The sequence below is a fragment of the Agelaius phoeniceus genome, chromosome 4 (genome assembly GCF_051311805.1).
Source record: "Agelaius phoeniceus isolate bAgePho1 chromosome 4, bAgePho1.hap1, whole genome shotgun sequence".
Lineage (NCBI taxonomy): Eukaryota > Metazoa > Chordata > Aves > Passeriformes > Icteridae > Agelaius > Agelaius phoeniceus.
Window position 1 is genome coordinate 62,361,980 of NC_135268.1, and position 23,427 is coordinate 62,385,406.

At 39.2% G+C, this 23,427-nt stretch overlaps 2 protein-coding genes across 9 annotated transcripts in view; one reads left to right on the forward strand and one right to left on the reverse strand.

The window, feature by feature from the left end:
• JAKMIP1 (janus kinase and microtubule interacting protein 1) overlaps positions 1-19,591 on the reverse strand; it is a 141,897-nt gene extending 122,306 nt beyond the window's left edge. For all 8 annotated transcript variants that reach the window (XM_077177729.1, XM_077177727.1, XM_077177728.1 and 5 more), the window contains exon 1: positions 19,452-19,591. The gene's annotated coding sequence lies outside the window, so the exon portion shown is untranslated. The remainder of the gene's footprint in view (positions 1-19,451) is intronic.
• The window catches only part of WFS1 (wolframin ER transmembrane glycoprotein), a 52,867-nt gene continuing 48,958 nt past the window's right edge, over positions 19,519-23,427 (forward strand). Inside the window, exon 1 of the mRNA XM_077177722.1 lies at positions 19,519-19,753. Within this exon, the coding sequence (XP_077033837.1) occupies positions 19,519-19,753 (235 nt within the window). The remainder of the gene's footprint in view (positions 19,754-23,427) is intronic.

The window sequence follows — 23,427 nt, forward strand, 5'->3', positions numbered from 1 at the left end:
TCTATAAAATTCAGTCCTAAACTGTATCAGCAGCCACTTACAGCTTTTTCATCCAGTTCTGCCTACTAAACATCTAATGATATTTTAATGTTCTACAGCCCATACAGTTTTTTTTAATTTAAAAACTCAGTTCAGTAGATGTGATCATTTTCCTGTATTTATAAATACTATATTGATCTAGCTGAAAATATAAAATTAGACAAAAATTATAAGAAATACAATTAATTATACTTAACAACTTGCTGCAAACAGACCCAAGAAGTAATTTTGACATTTTGATTTTACATGCAGTTCCTACCTAACACGTGGCACTTTCTATTCATCATTCTTGTTTGATGGAAGAAATTAAGACCATTTAACTTACTCCCTGTCCAAAGCACTGCTAACAACTGTGTCCTCAACCTTTTACATTTGCAATAAATGGATGCACTTGGCAAATGGATTTTTAAATCATCTGAAGTGGACAGACCATTTCGAGAATTCCCACTGTCATCAGTTACTAGAAACACAGAAACACTACAGAGATTTCTAGAAAGGTGAGAGATTAAAGAAAGAGGGACAATGTAATTTGTTTGGGCATTAGATGATATTATCACAGAATCATAGCCTAGGCTGAGTTGGGAGGGACCCACAGGGATCATTGAGTTTAACTCCTGGCCCTACACAGGACACCCCAGAGTCACACCATGTGTCTGAGAGCATTGGCCAAAGCTTCTTGAGCTCTGTCAGGCTGTGCTGTGACCCCTGCCCTGGGGAGCTGTTCCAGTGCCCCACCACCCTCTGGGGAAGAACCTTTTCCTGATATCCAACCTAAACCTCCCTGACACAGCTTCAGGCCATTCCCTGGGCTCCTGTCAGTGTCACCACAGAGCAGAGATCAGTGTCTGCCCTTCCTCCTCCCCTCACAAGGAGTTTGTAACTGCACTGAGGTCCCCCTTCAATGTCATCTTCTCCAGGCAGAGCAGAACAAGTGCCCTCAGCCACTCCTCACAGAGCTTCCCCAAGGCCCTTCACCATCCTCACTGCCCTCCTCTGCCAGTGTTCTGCACACGCTGCTGGATTTTCCAACGCCAGCAAGACCTTCATACAGCAATGCAAATGAAAACCAACAGGGTATTTGAAACAGCAGTAGCATGACTTGGTAAGATATAATAAGGACAGAAATGGATGGATTCTAGGGCTCAGTAGGATAACCCAAAAAAGACAAGTTGTGTCTCACAAATTAACCTGTTTTTTATCCTTCCATGGCAGAGGAATGAAGGAATTCAGAATGATGATGATGATGAAACACACTGGGGGTGCAAGCCTTTCAGTCAGTAGTTCAGCAACAATGTGTTGGGAGCTACAGAAGGATGACATCACGCTACAAAAGTAACACATAAAATGATAAGCCCCTTACATATTTTGTTTGCTGCTCTTTTTGGAACTCATACTTTTTACATAAATCAAAATTCTATAACACGCTGTAATATTGCTGTTCTTTTCCTGCTCTCTGGCCCAATAAAGTCACCATGATCTGGGAATTTTAACAAAGAATGTCCAGCTTGGTTTCAAGTGAAAGGAAGACAAATTGATATTCAGGCCACAATCCAAGCATGCCCAATGACCCAGTATGTGTACAAATATTACATAACCTGAAGTCAGAAAATAAGATGAAGTAACAAACACACTGTGATCTTTTCAACAGATATCTTAGCAATAAACTTAGAGATACAGATGTGCACACATTATTTAAATTTAGGTGATCTTGAGAGAGATAAAGAAAATAAATAAAATTTATTTCACACTAAAGTGCTTCAGTTCAGTGGAATTCTAATTATACCACCAAGAGCAAGAGACACATGAAACAGTCAGCAAAAAGCATTAGAGAAGGTCTGTCTCACAGCAAGGACCATTTTGAACTAGAGATACAAAACACAAAGCAAGGCAGCCGTGACCTGGATTTCACCTGAGTATTTTCACTTTTCCTGCCTAGAAAGAATTTGCATATTAGCCAATAATGTAAAAAATTATAAACAGTGAGCAAGCCAAGACTTCTAAGTAGTAGAAATTACTGATGCATTTAGTAACCACCTAGGGCATGCAACAGCAATTCAATGCAGTTCATCTGCACATCCTTGTAAGAAATTTCAGGCAGAAATACAGCTGCTCTGTGGCTGCTGGCCTTACAAACCACTCTCTTACAGCTTCTGTCCACATTTGCTAACTTAAATATGAAACTTGTAACTTTGTAACCAATTATTACTAACCCATGTGTCACACTTCAGGCAAATACTATACTCTAAATAATTTGAAATGTAAATTAGATACATTGACTGCTGATAGAAGGCCTTTTTTGTAGTAACACCTGCGAAATATCCTGATAATAAGACATTCCTCCCAGACTATAGAGAGCAATTTGTGTTCATTCACCTACTCCAAAATAAAAATTGTTTGGCAGTAATTTTGCTATCCTGGAACTTATTTCTAGATCATCAAACAAAGTATTAAACATACACCCAAATATACCAAGAGCATCAATTACTGTGTGAGTTGAAAAGCAATCAATTTCAGAGTTCATCTGGACAATGTAGTTTACTTACACCATTAACAATCATTATAACTTGAAATTCCAGAAATGCAAGGAGAACCTAGCTGAAAATGACTGCTTGTCACATAAACACTCTGCCTTTACCTAGGGGTCAAAAACACAGCTGTGAAAATACTGTAAGTCTTGTCCAGATGAAAAAAAACCCAACCTAAGCTGGTACAGATGAAAAGCTCAAGGAAAGACTCAAACTAGCAAAGCCACATCTTGTTAAAGCATATGTCACATGTCTACAATACTTTTAACACATGCTAGAACATACTGGATGCATTATCACATTTATTTCCTTGACAACAAAGCTAGAATTAATAGTACAGGGTAGTCCTTGTTCAAAAGGCCTAAAATTCAAGTGGAAGCAGTGGAAGTATCAGCTGCATTTTCAGATGCAATCTGAGAAGTTTTTCTGGGAAGCTAACAAAAAGTCAAAATTGTTTAAAATTTACTGGTTAACTAGAAGTCCTTCCTAAATGCTGCTCTGGGCCTGGTAAAATAATACAAATAAAGCAAAAATAAGGAAATCTATTTTAAATAAAAAGTGTTTGTAAAAAATGTTATTTGAAAATAAAACCTTTCCAGTTTTCAGGTTTCTTTTTTTTTTCTCCTTATAGCTGAGGATTAAAAAAATAATTTTAAAGCAAATGGAAACAGAATGTGTTGCAATAGCCAAGTATATTTGTCTCCTGCAAGTTTTTAAAAAACACCACATTTTCTCCAGTTCTGATCTTGGATACTGGATTTATGAGAGTTCTCTGAAAATCCTTTACATCAAGCTGTGTTTGGTCTCAAGCACTAAATTCTCATTGTGATTTATCAGAAAGGCCTATTTTCTTACTATTGTTCCATATCTAAGCTTCCTACTACCAGAAAACCCCTGAAGTACACCAAAAATATTGCCCTTGCCTTTTACATTTCTAAAGCAAGCCATAAAACAACTTTATATCTTTATTTAGAAGACTGTCATAAAAAACAGTGAGATGTTTCTAGAGGAAATACTCCTGTGAGAATTTGGTTTATTCCACATGTATGATTTCCACAGCTCCTAGACTTTCAAATAAAGACTTAAGGCCAATAAATAATTTTCCTTTTCTTTAGCAAATTAAGAGAATGAAATGAATTACTTTATGTTCTCATTAACTTATTAATGTAAACAATCTGTTTAGGATGCAATAATATATAAAACCCAGAGAATTTACTTGCAGCAGTGAATTAAACAAAGGACTGAGATTCCCAGCTACTCAGAGATTTTGTTTTATAGAAATAAATTTACTACTATGACTTGAACTTATAACTGGACCATATTTGGTGGACATGGCATAACCTTATCAGACTTGTCCACATTTATCCGAGAACAAAAATTTCAACAGCAATTATGAATATGAATTATGCTCATCATGTCTTCAGCTAAGGCTCCCCCTCATTTCAAGCCATGCTCTGTGCTGGATGTGCACATCATCAGTCGTGGCACTGACAGCACACCTTGAAGAGAGCACAACTTCAGCTCTGGTGTGCCCCACACACTCACAGATAAAGTGCAAGGCTGCACTAAGAAATGCAGCTCAGGCTGTAACAGGGAGAAGCTGGAGAGTTCAACACTGTGAAATGCAGCCCTGCTCACAATCCCAGACTGGTTTGGGTTGGAAGGGACCATAAAGATCATTCCTACCCCTTGCCATGGGCAGGGGCACCTCCCACTGAACTGGGTTGCTCAGAGCCCCAGCAGAACGAACACCACAGTTCATTCATTCAACAAAAGGCTTTGAGATCAAAATGGTAAATCAAGGCACTGGAAAGAATCTTTTCAATCTATGTGACTGCTGTGTATAACCACTAACATATACCTAATGAACACACACAAATATGCATCCTGACAACTGTATGAAAAAATGTCATTTTTGACTGCAGGTCAAGGTAAGCCCCTACAAAGAAATTGATAAAGATGTTTAAAACCTACCTGAACTCTAATGTTAGAAAAAGGGCATTTTTGGGTTTTTGTTTGGGGTTTTTTTTCAACCTTTTGTATGGAAAACAAAAATTAGAATAATGTCCCCAGAAAATTGTGTTTTAAAATAATTATAGAAGTATAGAGCAGCAATATAAAAATAAAAATAATATTCCAAATGTCACTAAGGAACACTGCTTCTATAAACTATGTCATGAACTTCTAATTTTGATGTAAATCTAGCAGATCAAAAAAAGATGCCAAGGGAATATATCTATTCCTATAGAATGAATACATTTCCTTTACTCTCTGTTATTGTGATATAATACAAAATTTGTATTTTATTTTATAGATTTCATAGAACTAACATCATCTCTACTTTTGCTGAAATAAGATTCAAGATTATAGCCTAAGTCAAGAAAAGTAAATTTTTTTTTATAAGTTGATTAAGATACTGTAGATTAGGGACAATTGTGATGTACATATTTCAAGTTTATTCCAGTCTGACTTGTTAAGATTTTCATTTTTAAAAAACCCAACACACCCCAAATAACAGCAATAAATTCACACTGAATTCCATTAAAGATGGAATCTTGTGTTTTGGTTGTCTTGCTTTAAGCATAGCACTGAAAAGGCAGACAGATCAGACTACTGCTGCCAGTCAACATAGATTTTACAGCAGCCACATATTAGATTAAACTACAGAACTATATTTAACCTGAGAAGATAGGGTCCCATTTATGTAATCCTACTTCAGGAGTTTGTAATGAGTTAGTGCAGCCTAACCCAGATATGCCTGCCAGCAAGTTCCCTGCTCTTTCATGACAACTCAATGATGAGAGTACAACTTCATTGTAAAAATTGCTGCATAGCACAAAGAGTACTCTTGTTAATAATGGCAATCATCAATATAACCAGTAACCTAAAAATAAACTTCTGCCTAATTTATCCCATCTTTTATTCCAGACACTTTATTTGTATTACATTTGCTATATAACTGCAGTCAGTGTTATTAAAGAAGAGATTCCTAAGGCGGGGGAATATGCAGTCAATGGAATTAGGTAAGTAAAAAGATTGGCGAGTTCTTTGACACTAGAGCATTCACTAGAGAGAGCAGATGCCTGCATTTACAAGTCAATGAACACATGAAGAAATTACTGAAAGATGCTTTAGCACTCAAATTATATGTTAAGCAAGTTATTATCACAGTGGCCTCTTTTTCCCTTGAAAAATCTACTGACAAGGATGCTCATCCATCTCAGAGAGGTCTTCATCTTTCAGAGAGCATCCTCTGAGAGCCGTGCTTCCCCAGCTGAGGGTCCTGCATCCCACCAGCTGCCCAGCAGGCACATATGGCACCTGGGGATCAGCAGGGCTGGGGTGCATGGCAACATCTGCCAGCTGATCAAAAGTGGCATTAATGAAATGCTAAAAGCAGTTTAGATCACCCCTGCATGCTGAAAGACAGCTGTAGTGACAAAAGGTGTATGGGAAGAGCACCACATTAAGATTACAGATGGGAAAAGGATAAAGCTGTTCAGAACATGCTTTCTGACCCAAGTCATCTTGCTTGAAATCAAGCACAGCATGAAACGCAAAACTGTGATGTAAGAAACAAAGACAGGAAAAATATTACTAAAATATTACTAAAAACATATTACTAAAAATATTACTAAAAACAGAGGAAATAGTTAAGAATTCATCATTAAAATTTGTCATCGCATCCCACAACTTCAGTTCCCGTCATTTACACATTTGTTTAAGGGGTTCTTCACTTGAAGTTCATCTCAACAAATGATCCCAACACAAAAAATGCATATATATATAAATAGTTTGAATTTCAGTGTCTCTAATTGCTTTCTGTGCACTGTGTCTGCTGATACTGCACATAGAGGAAAAGCACTAAAAACTCAGTTCAAAGAGATGTCATTTCTGAACATCACATTTTCTCTGGGGCACTCACAGGTCTTTCTCTGTTACTGTATCAGGTCCACAGATTTCAAGATTCAGGGCAGAGCAACTATACTAGGCATGGAAACATGGCATTCCCAAAACCAAACAAGGCCAACAGACCATAAACGCGGTATCTTGGCTTCAAATGCTAATTATTTCCCTGCAAAGCTAAAGCTAAAGTCCAATGGGAAGTGCTTTTACTAATTTAGCTCTCCACAAAGGAAACACAGAGGTGCCTCAAAGATAAACAGTTTACATTTATTTTACCTAAATATTTTATAAAAAAAAATTGATGACAGGAAAGCAACAAATAATGGCCTCCCATCTAGCAGAAATTTTGTCATTGGCTTGGCAGTTCACATGAAATACATTAATCCTAATGGGAGAGAGGGAGATGTGAACCCTCCTGCAACAACCCAGTCATTCAGATAAAGTGCAGAAAAAGGGAAGGCACTGAACCATCTCAAAAACAGCTACATCTTTGTGTGCATCATATTCTGCACAAGGAGGTGAAAGATTGGGAAGGGAACATCTAAAAGTTAATTTTCTGTGAATGTGGCTTTGGCAAACTGAAAGATTGATTTTTAGCATTCTTCTCAAGCTCAAGAAAGCCAATCTGTATGTCCAAGAAGAAAACAATACAATCAGTAGAAAACCTGGCATTAAACAATGACTCAGCATGCTGGCTGAGCCTCAAGCTCTCAATAAAGTATTTATAACATATTCAAAACTTAGAAGGGTGGTTGCACTCACTCAAAGAGAAAAAGAAAAGGTATTGGTGAGCCAAGTAGTAAGCTAACTAAAAGCAAAAATCAGAAATTAGAAAATAACTAGCTTGCTATTTAAAAAAAGACAAAAAGGTCACTTTTATTAATGTAAAGGCAATTCAGAAAAAAATCTTTTAACAAAAATACTGTAAATACTCTGGAAATTTAAAGTTATACAACATGACATGCTCTTGAAGTAAAAAGCTGATGTTGAATTCAGAAAGATAAATTCCATGCTTAGCACCTGTAAAATTTATTACAAAACACATTCCTTTAGTATTATAAAGGAAAATTTGAATCTGATTACTAACATTTATTATTACAAATGCATAAAATAAAGACAAATTATGAATATTCATTAAAATGTCTTACACAAATGCATAATGATCTGTGCAGACTGAAATATATATATTCTATCCTACAAAGAAAGATAACATCAACGGAAGAACAGAAGCAATTATGTAAAAAGGAAATGCAGAATGAAACATATCAGAAAGAGCTGAAATTCAGCTTACACAGGAGGCTTAGGTGCTTCTTGAATTAAGAAGGAAGAAAACCTCTCTAAGTGAGAAATCATGCTATGAAGAAAAAAGAGGAAGTGTATCAACTATCTATACAATAATATCCAGATTATGGTACAGCCATATGAAACATATAAATTCTACTTATCAGAAATAGAATGACTTTTAGCAAAGTTAGAAAATGCAAAGCTGAACTCCAGCTTACAGATCAACACTATGAATGTGGCATCTTCCTGCTGGCTCAGTATCTTGTCCAGAAGGATGACCAAGGAATTTATTGCTTTCCTGCCATGTGGATAGGCAGAACAATAACTAAACAACCACCAGTTTTGAGTACACTGCTTTCTGCCTTATCAGAAACAGGATGATAGTTTTGTCTCCTTGACATACTTCCATAGCCAGCACTCCAAACACAGACACAGGAAATCAAGTTCCCTTGGCATTAAAAGATGAAATAAATCTCTGCACAGAGACTATTATTCCCCACACATCTACTCAGGAACAGAAGCAGAGTCAAATTCTGAGCCAACTGGCAGATTGTCTCTCTGCTACTTGCAGTGATGTAGACATCAATTCTGAATTGTATTGCTCAGCATCACTACAGGAATATCCAAGGCAAAAAGCACTCAAATATACAAGTCTGACCACATACTGCAAGTTAAGGCCCTTGTAAAACCCAGTGTTCTTAGAAATGCTTTCCTGTTGATTTTTTTTCTCTTGTAGTAAAAAAAAAAAAAAATTGATTTTTTACCTGATTTTTCAACACAAACACCACAGCAATCTACTCCAACATTACAAAACCAGAGAAAGAAACACAAAATTTAATGGAACTTCTTCAGTAATGAAGCTTTGATATTTAATTGATTTGCTTAAAACTATGAATTTCCAAAATCAGAACACTGCTTTAACCTGACAGTCCCATTGAGACCAATATTGCATACTACACTGCAGCTTTATTCTAAGCTACATATTAGCAAAAACACTACTAACAGCATGCAGAAAAGATATTGCCAACACAGAGCTGCCTTTGAACCTCTGCTTGCCATGGTTATTGGATAAAACTTCATTTTCACATCTGCATAGGTACATCAACTATATCAGTCTAGTTTGAAGCCCAGATGACAGAACCAAGGGTTCACAGTCTTCAGTGCCACTCCACAGCTCTACAAGTCCAGATTTCCTGCAACTCATTTCCAACATTCCTCTTGGACTCAGGTCTTTATTAGTTTATATTTATTTAAACAGCATTTAGGTCTTCAGCCACCATTTCTCCAACATCTTGCTCACCTAAGTCAAACAACCCATGATACCACAATGCAGAATGTTAACCAGAGAATCACAGAACATACTGCTCCAATGAGATCTATAACCTTCCTACAGCACAGAAGATGGTGCTGGGACATACTTGAAAATATCTGAAAAAATAAGCACTCCTTAATCAACAGGGTGAAGGCTCTGTAAAGGGGTGTCAAGCTAGAGTGCATGTGCTTGTTTAACCAGCTGTAAGTCAAAAGCATAAAAGTGGCCAAGGAAAGAAGACCAGGAACAAACCAGGGGGTCCACAGCCAGAATGTGCAGGACCAAGTGTTGACATTATAGTGCAAGAGTTCTATTGTCATTACATTGCAAGGGTTCTATATCACTAGAGTTTCATACCACCTTGATGGTTCTTGCAGGCAGCTCCTCTAGGCACTGACTCTTCCTTCTCCTCAGGGCAGCCAACTGACTCCAGTTCCCCTCAACCAACCAATCCACTCTTTTATAACACTCTTCTTACTGGCTACAGCTGTGGCCTGTTAAAGTCAGGCCTGCTCCTAATCTTTAATAATTAACCCAGCTGCAACTCTTTGGGGGTTAGATTACTTGCTATACTACGTTTATTTACCTATATTCTATTCCCCTACAAGCAGGTTCCAAAGTGAATGATTTTTGCTGTCAGTGAGTCATAACATCTCAGTGGAGCACACTGAAAATATTTACCTGAAAAAAAAAAAAAACCCAACCCTCCAAACAAATCCAGAGCTACTTGACAGTTTTCCATTGAGGAGAAATTATGAATAGTCACAGAAGCCTTGCTCAGGAACTTGAACACAGGTGCTTCAAGCCATCTCTCTACTCTTGATATTTTGTTTAACAGCTCTAGTACAATTTTATGTGTTACCCCAGAAGTGTCACAGGACAGAGCTTCTGTGTACCACAGTTCTCTGAGTTGACATCCAGCTAAAGCAGATGTAGAGGACAGGCCTGCAGTTTACTACACCAGATTAAGAACACAATCAGGTTGACTCTGACCTCTCCCAAATTTATGTTAAGATGAAATGTTTCTCATCTCTGTAACAGTGGCCTTTATAAAGACATAGAGTGAGGTCTTTTTTCCTCTGGAGTTGCATATGTGCTCTTTGCACAGCAAGTAACAATGAGGACAGCAATGGCCCTGATCCCATACCAATAGTGTTTGCATGAGCACCTTCAGCACCCTAAATTAATGTGACATGCAGCATTTCCACCAAACACCTTGGAGCCAAGCCCAGTTTTAAAAGCCACAGCAAAAATTAACAAAGTTCTCAAAACATTAAAAAAGACTATGTAATATGTTACTTAGAGAAAGTTAAATCCTATCTGGCAAGAACAGGTAAGACCTTTGTACCCAATGCGCAACATCTGAGATTTCCACTCTGATGTAGGTCTGCTGAGAGCTGCCAAAGCATGAGCATTATTTACCCTGCTTATGTGCTCCATGCAACATGGAAGCTGCAGGGATACACATTACTGACAGAATCACTCAGAAAGACCAGTCTCAAAACTGACTCTTCATTTTTTCAGTAGGCAGGAGCACCCGCCACCTGCACAACTCACTGCAACCAAGCACTCACTTCCAAACATCCAACTGGAGGCTCACAGACCTGCAGTGAGCTGATAAACCAGCACTCTCAGGGCAATTGTCACTGCCTTCTTTATTGCTTTATCCTTCTCACTGGCCACAATGAGGGAAACACTGCATGTACACACTGCTTCAAAGGCACAACCATTTCTTGTCATCCAAAACCTACCATCCCCATCCATCCCTAGGGACTGGGAGGCTGCAGGAATATACCCGCTGTCCTGCACCCAAAGTGTCAGTCTATCAAGTCTACAGCAACTATCCACACAGGCAAAACCACATAGCCAGGAACTGTGGTTTGCCAGGTTAGCACACAGATCTCCTTCATGACTAGTCAACAACTCTAAGTTCAGAAACAAACACAGAATTATTGCTGGTGCATCTCCAGTGCCTTCTACATGTTGTCTCCACCTTCTGGGAAACTTCATCCAGGTCTGAGGTCTGCCACCAAATAGAACAGACAGCACATGCAGGTGGAGGTCAAATGCATCAGTGGATGAATACAGCTCCTGAACACTGAATCCTACTGAAAAATGCTAAGAATAAGTTGTAGGGCAGTTCAAATGAAAGGGCTTGGCACATGAACTGAAAACAAAACTAAGGACAACCAATGAAGTCCTAGAAACACAGGTATGGATGATACAAAGCTTTGTTACATGGATTTTCACAGGTAGGTTTAATGAGTCTCAGAACTACAATACAACCTGATTATATTTATTGACATTGAAATTAATAAGTGTACTGTGTTAGTTTTATACTAATATAAAGAGCACCACAGAAGGAAGGTCTGTGTACTTCTTCAATCATTTAAGTTGTCTCCTGTGGCTCCAAAGTCACATTTATCTACTAAAATCCTTGGAATCCATACAAGCACCAGCTTACAGTCCCCCTTTTCAGGGCAGGTTTCATCAGTCAGAAACACCTGCAGCATGGGCCGTGCTAAAAGCTGGGGAAAAAAATCCAAACTTTAGAATTCCCTTCAGATTATTTACTGCTGATTGAAGAATGATATATATGTAATCAAAGCCCCAAAACTGTAGCAGCTCTTCCCATGCACAGAGGTCAGGGCCACAATGAGTGTAACTCCTACTGTCAATCTCACTGCCTAGACTGGGTGTTATTTACATCCAGTACAAATTCAGAACTCATGCAATAAAGATGATGAAAGTATGGATGATGGATCCATGTTATACAGACTGCAGCTGAGATCAGAACCAAATGAGTCAGTGTCAAGAGGGTTCTTATTTTTCTACTTTAAAATCTACAGCCTTTGCAAAGGAGAAGCCATCACAACATTTCTATCACCCACAGGGTGGGGTGCATCTCAGGCAATATGAAACAGGAAAAAGAAAGAATGCTTTGTGTAATTCAAAACCGCTCTAAATAAGAGTTTCATATTGCACAGCTTCATTGTTAAAGAATGTATCTCAGACTTAATGGTTCCTTCCATATTAAAAAAAATTATTTCAGAAAACAGCATGACATGGCTTAATCTGTGCAGAACATGCACTCCTCCATCACGACAAAGCACAACAAAATGAGAACATGCAGCATTTTGACATCAACAAAGCTGCCTACATAGACACCCACTCTTCCTCATTTTCTCTGAAGCATATTTTTTTAACTCATTCGTTTCCTTCTGGATCTTTCTCACCATTCTTGACTTGTCTACTCCCCATACAGCTTCTTCTGACTTGTTTTCACATAAAGACTGACCATGGAAATAGTTACTCCCTTACAGACAGTTCAGAATACAGCATCCATTTTCATTCTTCCTTCTCCCTCTCTATTTATATACCAATAAAAATAATTTCCTTGAGAAACAGAGACGCTATTCCAGAGTATCTGAAATAACTAGAGCAGGAGAGTCATTCCACAGAGCAAAGCTTCATGCTGTGATAGATTCACACATTTGGTCCCACCTCCCAGTAAGGAGCTGGCAATTACTGCATTCCAGTGCAGGATCATGGATTTTTTCCAGCTCCCTTAGTCCACATGCTAGTTACAGCTGATTATGGCAGCTGAAGCAGCAATGCATTTTTGCATCAGATGTGTAAAGCCTAGAAATTCTGGACTGGGTATGAAAGAGCAAACCTGCAGTATATATTGGGGAGGTTTTCTGCAGATTAAAATTATTGTTCTTGACAACCACGACATTTACAGCTCTGCTTTACTGATTTTATACTTACATTTAAATCTCAAAAAATGCACTCTATTTATTACCTCAAGTGATAAGGGAAAGCATCCCTCTAAAGGTTTTAGATTTTTCTCTATTTTGTGTGAGGAAAAAGAAAATAATTGGAATCCTGTGTTGCTTTTGTGCTATTTGAAGGATTAGCCTCTCCTCAGTTCCTGGACAATACATATATTAAGTACACTAAGTGCTGTGATTAGAGCTTAAACACTGTTTAAATAAGACACATCTCAAACACATCCCCTTGTAAAGCATAATTTATCATTATTATGCAATTATGTTAAAGTGCTAGTGTGCAGGAATCTTCTATTTCACCCAGTTCATCAGATAGGCTGATGAAACAAATTTATCTGTATATTAATTCTTGGAGTATTTTCTGAGTGCACACAAAATTCTCAGCATTTAAAATTTTACTCTTAAAAAGCACAGCTTTTTTACCCAATACCTACATTCCTAATAGCCCACTAAATAGACAGACTAAATCTAGCTCAGATATACCTAACCATGGCTATGTCACAGCTCCCTTTTTGATGCAGAAGTAGGCAACTACTTTTTAGACTATACATAATCTAGGAAAGACTAAGGTGAAAAGATGGGGAAAAAAAGTACAAAAAATCCTAAAAATATTTCAGGCTTTCTTACACAGTCAACGGTAGCCCAAAAAAAAAAATCTGCAAGCAGTAATAGATACACAAAATATTGGTTATTGACATAAAGACAGGGTTGGTAGTTAGCTGAATGCAGGAAAGCTTTGCATTTTTGCTTCAAGACATAGTAATAGCTCCAGCCTCCCAGCTGGTCAAATACAGAATCTAAAAAATTCTGAGAAATTTCAGCATAGGATGGCAATCTACAAAAAAAATCCAAACAAAGCCAGACAAAACTCAAAATAAACAAAAAAAACCCTCCCTCACCAAACCAAACAAGAAAACATTAATAAAGGGATATAATGAGTTGTCAGGAACAAAATAGTCCAAAATATTCATTTTTCAAGGTGACTTATTGCAAAGAATTTATCAGTGAACTTGACCAAAAATACAAAGAAAAAGGCTTACCTAACCTCTGCAATCAAGCACATATGTCTGAAGTTCTGGAGCAGGAGATTTACCTTCAAGACTTCAACCATTTCACACATGTAGTTTGAAATTGTCCAACAAATGCAAAAATTAGTCATAGGGGACTCAGAGACAGCAGAAGCATTTAAGGCTCATTTCCGTAGGAAGCCAGGCTACAGCAGATGTAATTAAAGTTTTTAGTAAGAGTTTGGCATTTTACTAAAAAAACTCAGAATTACCAGAACAGACAGTAAGTGCTGGGGCACAGCATCCCATCCTCCCTCCCATCCTACGTGGTAGAGGCCAAAGCCTCATGCAGGAGCTAACAGGATGATTATCTTGAGAAGGATTATGCTGCACAGAGAAGCTGAAGTCTGCCTTGGTGAGAATTAAGTTCATCATCCTTACTGGTCAGCTGAATTATTTTCTTTTGCCATAGTGCAGATAAATTATCCATTGGTCTTCCTTAAAATGAGTGCATATCAAAGAACATAAGAAGGTGCGATAAAATATCATCGCAGATCTTTCTTTTTTGCTTGTTTGTTTAATAACTAGGGAGTCCAGAAAAGGATTCGAGAGGAAAAAGTAATTAATTCTTTTATAAGAAATAAAAGTCTGCCACACTAAATTAGCAGAGTATAATTATAATATAGTCTATATCTAACAAGCTTAGCAATAAATGATTGAGTCATGATCTGTTCTACAGGAAATGCCAAGATGTGACTCAAGAAGATCAACATATGGTAAAAACATTGTGAAAGTACTGCTTTACACCTTGATATGGTAAAAAGTCTCTTCTTGGGGTTTAATTTCTCATTTCTAAGCAATATAGAGAAGGAGCACCTCCCAACACACTCTGTCCATCTGACAGGATGCAGATAGTGCAGAAATTACTACAGGAAGCAGTTACTTCAAAATCAGAAAAGTACTTGCATCTCAGGGACTCAAATAGAATGAGAATCACTGTCTCACAAAGTAAAACCTTCACCCTGGAAACATGTCCTGATTAGACTCAGGGCAGACACGCATCACATCACCACAAGTATTTATAAACATGGATAATAAGCTTGTTCAGAGAATTAGCAGTTCACAAGAAAACAAGGCTTGTATCTTTGGGTGGTAGTTCAAATGTAAGCTAGTAAGAAGAAATGCAAAATATTGGACACTTTTTTGCACAAACAGAAGCATGACAGAGCAATAAATAAAAACCTACCAGATGCTGGATACTGCTCTGGATAGAAAAAGGAAAAAGAAAATAAAATCTCAGCCTCATAATCACTGACATTTTGGACAGTCTTACTAAAATAGTCTATTTTAGTTAGATAAGATGTTCCTTGTTCTGACTGTTGAAGAAGAAGAATAAGTTAATTTTGGAAGAATCCACAGAGGATTGTTCTGCAGTGGCTCACTCTTACTCTCATCATACAAACAACAATAATAATAACAACAATAGTAGCACCTGTTTCAATTTCACAAACATACCACTTGGCTCACCTCATCTTAAAATAAATAGATAATGTTAGGATTAAATTTTAGTTATACTCAAAAGGGAAAACAAAAAAATCACCTCCTCACCTGCACAGGAAAGTCAAAGCAATCAGATATGCAGACAGTGCCCACAATGAAGGCTGAAAATGATGCTGACCATGGCCAAAGGGACAGCATTGATTGAGGAAGCCAAACATTTCATCTGCAGCACATGCTGAGCATCAGTGCTGAATCAAAAGTGAAACTGCAGAATGCAGCTGTGCGACTCTACTGACACTTCCTTCCTGGATGGAAAGGTAACAGCTATCACAAGGGCAACTCAAAGCTTTCAATCATAATGTCTTGTCAAATGCAAGTTAAATTTAAATGGACTGGGAAATACGAAAAAACATATTTTCTGAAAGAGCTCTCATTTCCCTTAATGTCAAGGTAGGGTGCTAGATAGTGGGCAACATGGTGTTAAGATGGGCTAAAAGTGAGATGAAAACTGAACAGAAACCTCAAAGAGTTAGGAGAGACATCTTGATCCTTCTACAGTTGTGGCTACATTCATCATTAATAAGGAACAAATAAGCAGCACATGAACAAGTACATTTAATATAAATAGCTCCTCTCTTAATTTTACAATGATTACAGAATGCCAGCTTGCAGGATAAATATATAGGTTTCTAAAAACATCTGCAGGACACAAATTAACTAATATCTACATCAAAGTTCTCTTATTATTAGAAAAAAACAAAGATGTCCTTCAGCTATCTTCCACTAAAAACAAAGTCAAAGCAAAGCAAACCAATGTTGTACATGCTTTTTGAGGATGACATAAAAATTATTAAAAAAGTCTATTCATTACTTCTAAACATTACACAATTTAAGTAATTTTGCTTCAATTTCACTTTTACATCCAGAAGCTGGTTTCAGTTTATTGGATTATTCAGTATGTTAACAGGAAAGCACCAGAACAACCTAATGTGTATGTATGTTTATGTTTTTATAAAATGTGCATTAGGTAACCCTCTCTTAAAACCAAGGATTTGAAGATAAATTAGAAATTACCACTCTGTATCTTTGCCTTCATCAACATGTAAGTTCCCTTTGTGTACAAAACACAGACTGACTACAAGTTTCTGTTAACTAACAGAACAAAAATAAACTAACAAAATTCCCACTGTATTCCTCACTACATCAAGCACCTTATCCATTCTTGTCCAGCTTAACAGCTCCAGGTGGGAGCTTCCCAAATACATCTGGCTCTTCACGTGCATTTATGCATGTGTTTGAGAGCCTATATGGTAAAGAAAGAATGCATCAAATCCAAAGGCAGCTGTGGAATTAAATGCCAGATCTATGAGCCTGGATTGTGTTGGGAGAAAAAGGGGAAGACCTCACCCACCACAGCACATGGCAGAAGCTTCTCTTCAGCTGCCATTCTTATTAGACAAACAAAGTGATCAAGTATTGCAAGTAAGGAAGTTACCAACCATCTTTTAGTGATTTCTAAGAAAGGCCTACAAAAGCATCCCATCTGCCAAAGAAAGTTCTATCATTTACAATAATGTGCAAAGGATGGAAGTATCAAATTAGTTTAAAAATTAGTTTAAACTACTACTGTGGTTCCATTTTGCCCCACTGACAATGAATCTGCATCACTTTGACTGAACTACTATAGATTTTTCCCTATTACTGAAGTTAGGGCTGATGAAGTTTGCTATTTTAAAAAACCTTAGCAAAAACTAAAAGAAGTAACAAAATTTGCATACAGGAATAAAACTTCCCAAGATGGAAAAAGCCCCACATTTTTAGATCATTAACTCAAGATATTTTATTGTAATATGTGGAGAAAACAATGACCATGAAACGGATTTTCCTTGCTAATGCTGAGTAACATTGCAGTAAGTACCCTAAATTAACAATTGTTCTAAATATGGAATTTTTTTAAATGAGAAACAAGAGATGGAATGTGTTTGTGCATATCAGTACACAGAGCTGCAATTAAGGCTTTGTGTATATTCTGAATATTGTGCCTTCAAAATGAAGCAGAACAGAGTTAATGAAAGTTGAGAGAAAAAAAAAATCAGGATTACAGACAAGGACATGAGGAAGGGTTTGATATTTGCTTTGATTGATGGCAGAGCAACTTTGGTTCAACATTAATAAATGGAGACGCAATAATCAGCTGTACCTGACCAAATATCCTCTTACACAGAAGCAGCATGCAACCAACTTTGCTTTTATACAAAGGGGCAATCCAATTTCACATTCTTCAGTATTTTCTGCTCCCTGGCATGTATTTATGCCAGCTCCATCTGGCCTTGCACAATCCAGAAATACAGCCCATGCCCATTTCCTTCTTCATAGACTTGCTACTCCTACATCTCCCATCTTCTATCATAATCCAACCAAAATGTTCTACAAGAAAAAAAATCTATACATGGAATTAACTATAAACATTTGCATACTGACAAATTACACTTAAAGGCAGCAACTGACAGCAGAGCCGGGATGAACTGCAATGAAGATGGTGCTGTGGACAATGGGTACTAACTATGGAAAACAAAACATGAACTTGAATGAGATGGACCTCCAAGAGAAGAATCTTAAGAAACCTCTGCTCCATCACTGTGTCCTGGAATTAACATTTTAACAGAGCACATATCTTTCAGTTCAAGCCTCATTTATACCTCAGATTCAACACATGGCCTCTTTTGAGGATATTTCCAACTCCTGCATTCCCGTAACAACAATCTAAGACACTAAAGGAGCATTCATTTAAGTGGAGAGTGAGCATTGCTCAGAGCAGAGCACTTCCAAAAAGCAAATGGAAATAAAAAGCCTTCATCTGCATGCAGGAGAACTTAAACATGTTAGGCAAATCTCTACCCCAATGGCCTCTTGCAGTACTTGTGTCAGCCTGTAGCAGACAAGCCCCAAGCCCCAGTGCCTCAGTGAAGGAGTCCCAGGAGTGACCTCCTTGAACTTGTAGAGCACCTCTCCCAACTCATGGGTCTCTCCACCCATGAAAGAATCACCTTTTCCACGAGATCCAAGATTCTTGGCCCTTCTGTCTGAATCTCCAATATATCTATTCAAAGATTAGATTATTAACAACCTAACTACGTGCACCCATCCAGAAACAAAAAGCTCAAACCTCAAAAGACCTCAGGTGCAAGAAACAAAGTCATCCCAGTGAACCAAGAAGTACAAACAGAGCAGAGACAGAAAACAAATGTTCTAAGCCATACACAGTATCCCAGCTTTTGTATCACAGTAACTAATTTTAGCATTATTAACAAAAAGACATGGTTTTTCAATGCAGAACAAAAACATCATGTCAAAAGATAATTAAGGCAAAATTTAAAGGTCTTTAGAAAAACCTTCTTGCCTAAATGCACCATGAATTAGTGTGTCTTAAAATCACAAAACACTTATTTTCAGCAGGTTTTGGAAAACCAACACAAAGCTATTCACCCTTTGCCATATAAAACCTGAAACTGAAGCTGGCATCTCACAGGGATGAAACACAGCAGACCCTAATAAGCATTACAGAATCCAACTCCTCGTTAAATACACAGGCACATCAAGCTTACTGTCAGTGAGACCAACAGTGTAAAAAGAGACAATACTGTGTATACATGATGGGTTCTAAGCATAGGGCAGGGATCTCATTGAGCAAAAGGAATCTCTGAATGGAGTGGGTCTCAATTCCTTCCCCCTTACAAAATTTCCTAGGATTTATTTTCTTTCTTCTTCTAATAATTCTATTAATTTTAAAATAAATAAATACAGTCAGTTATCATTAACATAATTTCTTTTGATTGTTTTGATTAAGCAGTGTTGTGCATGGAAATAATTTGTAAGGCTAGTAAATATATAAATACCCAACAAAAATAATTATTGCTAGTTAGTTAAGCCTGTGTTCATCCTCCTCTAATTTAGAGATCCCGCAAATCTGCAGTGACTTGCAGGCCTAGACACTGCTTTAAGGGCTGATGGAAAGAACTTTTTTTAAAATCTCACCCATCCACTAGAACAAACCAATCTTTATGGGGAACCAAGAGAGAAAAATTACAGTGTGTGCAGGTACTCCTGTGATCCAGCCCACTGGAGTGATCTGTTCTGTAGTGTTGCCATAGAAAATGCAAAGGAAGCCTCCAATTAGGGACGAGGTCACATTTAAGCAGAGATATTATGTAAATATCAGCCAGCCAGCACCCTGCAAAAAAAAAAAAAAAAATAAAATAAAGGCCTCATCCTGCCAGCCCTCCAAGGGCAGGCCTCGGGTTCGCTCCTCGAACATCGCTGCCAGCAGGACCCGGTTTGCAGGAGCAGGTGCCAGCGCCGGAGGCTGCGCGGGGACCCCCGGCACCGCAGGTACGGCCCGGGCGGGGGCGGGCGGCAGCGCCGGGATGCTCGGGACCTTCCTGCCGCCGTGCCGGGGCTGCCGGCGGGGCTGGGGGAGCACAGGGAGCCCCGGAGCTGTCCCGGCCCCTCCGCGGCCGCGCCCCGGCCCGCTGATGGCTGCGGGGGAGTTGCGGGAGGGCGGGGGCCGGCGGGGGACCGGAGGGTCGGAGCCGCCTCGCCCCGCCTGGGGACGCGCAGCCCCTGCCCCGCAAGGACCGGGCCCCCTTCCCGGGGCTTCCTCGCCCGTCGGGTCACCGGCACGGACGGGCGAGCGGAGAGGGGCACAGCCTCGCCCCGCCCCGGGATGCACTTTCTTCCCTTAGGCATCTCGCACGACCAAAGTCTCCGAGCGCGGCAGCATCCTCCATCCATCCATTCCTCCATCCATCCCTCCATCCTTCCGTCCTCCCTCCCCTGCCACGCCGTGCCCGCGCCGCCCCCGCATCACCCAAACAATCAGTAGTAATAAAAATCGTGCCCGCCGCCACTCACCCACTCCGCGGCCGGCGACGGCGGCAGGGCCCGGCCGATCCCTGCCCGCTCCTTCCCCGGGGATCCGCCGGCGCGATGCGGTCGGAGCAGCGGCGCAGCAGCCGCACCTCGCTGCCGGTCCCTCCCCAGCTGTCACCGGCGGCCCGCCCTCGGGGGCGGCGGCGGCCGGGCCCTCCCGCGGCCCCGCCCCGCGCCCGCCGCCGCTCGGGGCGCGATGGATCCGCGATGGATCCGCGAGGGATCCGCGATGGATCCGCGACGGATCCGCGATGGAGCCGCGGGGCTGCGGCGCCGGGAGAGCCGCCCCGCACGCCATGGGGACCGCGTCCCCTCGCTCGGTCCCCGCTTCAGCAGGTGCGGGCACGTCCGGCACGGAGTGCCCAGGGGAGGGACCCATTTAATTTTCTATGTTACACAAGAATTGGACGCGGAGTTGTCAGATCAACTCAGCTGCCGGACGCCTCTAAATCCTGATGCCATTTAAAACCTCATTCTTTTGTCAGAATGGAAGAGAATATCAGCTTGAAGCTCCCGGGCCCAGGCTTTGCTGGGGGTTTCAATCCAGACTGACTCCTCCGTGCATCGGCTGTGAACGCACCTCTACTAAAATGCTGCTCGTGGTTATATTTCTGTTGATCCAGATTCAGTGGTGACCCAGTGAATGCAGCAGAAATGTGTTTCTCTGAGCCAGTCACCAAGACCTCAGAGATTGGGAATGGTCATGATAACTGGCTCAGTATTATATTGATGGTTTATACAGAATTGGTGTCAACTGGCCTCAAATCAAGGAGAAAATAAACAAGTTTGCCACTCCATTTGTTCTGTTGTTGTTGCTGCTGCTGCTGTAGTGCTAGGTTTGTACTTAGTTTAAAAAGACAAGATGGCTATGGAAAAGATATTTGAACAGGAATCACAATACACAAGAAACATGCATCAGTCTCAGAACATGCTCAAAGAAGTAGGTTGGTGGAGTTCAGAGAGACAGCTCAGGGCAGCATCACAGACACAGAAATTTGAGAGGGGAACACTTCAGTATTGCAGATAAAACTAACTCTATTGATGGCCACACTGAATGATTAAAATCCAAATTGGAATGCACATTTTAACAGTCAAGGCAATTAAACAGAAACACCTTATGAGACTAAAAGGGAATATGCATTGCTGGCTGGTGTGAAGCATCACTTAAATCTCTTTCCAAAAGGAGGCCTTTCAAACAAGACCTAAAGGAATTCTTCTGGCCAGAATAACCCCAAAAGTTCCTTTTCTGTAAGAGAAAATGCTGCTTTTGATTTTAAAATCAATACAAATTGAATATCCCAGTTGTTGTTAATTATTTAATATAGTTAAATTTTACCATTTTCTAAGAAAATTTCAGGTATAAATGTTTGATTCTTAGGCTTTTAAAAAATGCCAACACACTTATTAGTGGATGTGTTCCAAGTCTGGATTAATGAAACCAGAATAAGCAGCCTGTTATGCTTTAGCTGCTATCTAACTGTTTTTCATAAGAGTAGGAATCTGGGGCCGTAGTTCTGGCCCTGGTCAGGGAGAGAGGAAATTGGAGCTCATAAATAATGTATGCATGGGTTCATATTAGTGTTATGTCTTGTGCAAGGATGCAGTGTTGTGTTCTGAAAAACGGCAGGATGTTCTGTATAGTTTTTTCTTGTAATGGGTTGGTATATAGGGCTGTGCAGGCAAAATATTCTCTTAACAAAAAATTTTCACTTAAAAATAAAGAAGAAAGTATAGGATATATCTTAATTAGCACTTTCTTTCTCAGTATTTTTTCATGAGTAGAAATATTTCAGCTATTTTTTTTAATTAACATGAATTTGATTTAATTTAAAAGTAAGGTGATTATCTTGTCTGCACAGAGTCAAAAATATTATCTTCCTGTCAGACACGGCTCTAATACCTGCTGTTCCATTCAGCTGAAGAGCAACCATCACTCCATGAACCCTAAAGCATTCTTCTGAGAGCTTGGACTTTGATATCCACTAATATCTAGAAGCTGAGGGACGTACTGCACTGTCTGTGCTGCACAGATTTACTGTAAACATGGTCCCATCCCCAAAGATCAAGTGCTGTTAGTGGTCATGGAATAGCCAAGAGACTGGCATATTAGGTAAAAGTGAAGATTTATAATCTGGCCTGGTTTTTGTTTGCCTGTTTATTTACAGCATGTTGTATCTTACTGGAAGAAAACTACTGGGTGAAGCCCAAGTTCACACTGGAATTCTGTGGTGAGGTTTATTCTTCTAAGTATTTGTGGCAATTTTTGGGTTGGCCAAAAATTAATCCTGATTTATCCTGGTAACTGTGGTGTCCCTGCTGATGTGGGAAGGTTCTGAACAACACAAACAGAGTGAGGAGCTGTGAAATCCAGAAGATGTCTGCAAAGGAAGAGAAGTATTTTGCCCAGCTATCCGCTGATTTATTACTACTGATTGTTTGGCCAGTGTGTTACCAGCTTCCTACCTCTGCTGTTAGTGACTGGTAAAGCAGACTGAATATTGGATCTGAAAAGTGGTGTGTGAGACATCAGCAAGACAACACTTGGCTCTGTTCTGAATTCCTTAAAAATCAATCCAAATTCTTCATTTATTTCAGGAGGGAAAAAACTGACTCTTTGAAACAACACTTTAAAAATGCCCTAAAAACCTTCTGGTAACTTTACAACTATGCAATTTAGAATTAGAAGCACCTTGACTTTATTGCACTCCTGCTACGTAGAAAGCAAAATAAAATTTCAAGGACAGGCCATAATTGAAAAGTTAATTCATTTTTAATATTGATATTCTCATTTTAAAGAGCTTTAATCCTGCAGACTAGCAGAAGAATATCAGACTCATTGCTCTAAATTTGCTTTTTAATCCTAATAAAAATCTCTTATAAACAGAGATGGTGCTCCTGTTCAGTTAAAATTCAAAGCATGAGAAGTTTTTAAAACTTCAGTTCTTTTTGTAATGCCTTAAGCTTTTACATTATTTTATTTTAAAAAAAATCCTACTAGAGCACATTTGAAACTGATTTACACAGAGGGGACCAGCCTATTTGCTGCTGTAAATGTAAAAGGGGTGCATTGATTTTTTTATTATTGTTGTCGTTATTATTGTTAATATTATCAATACTACTATTTAGAAATCAGA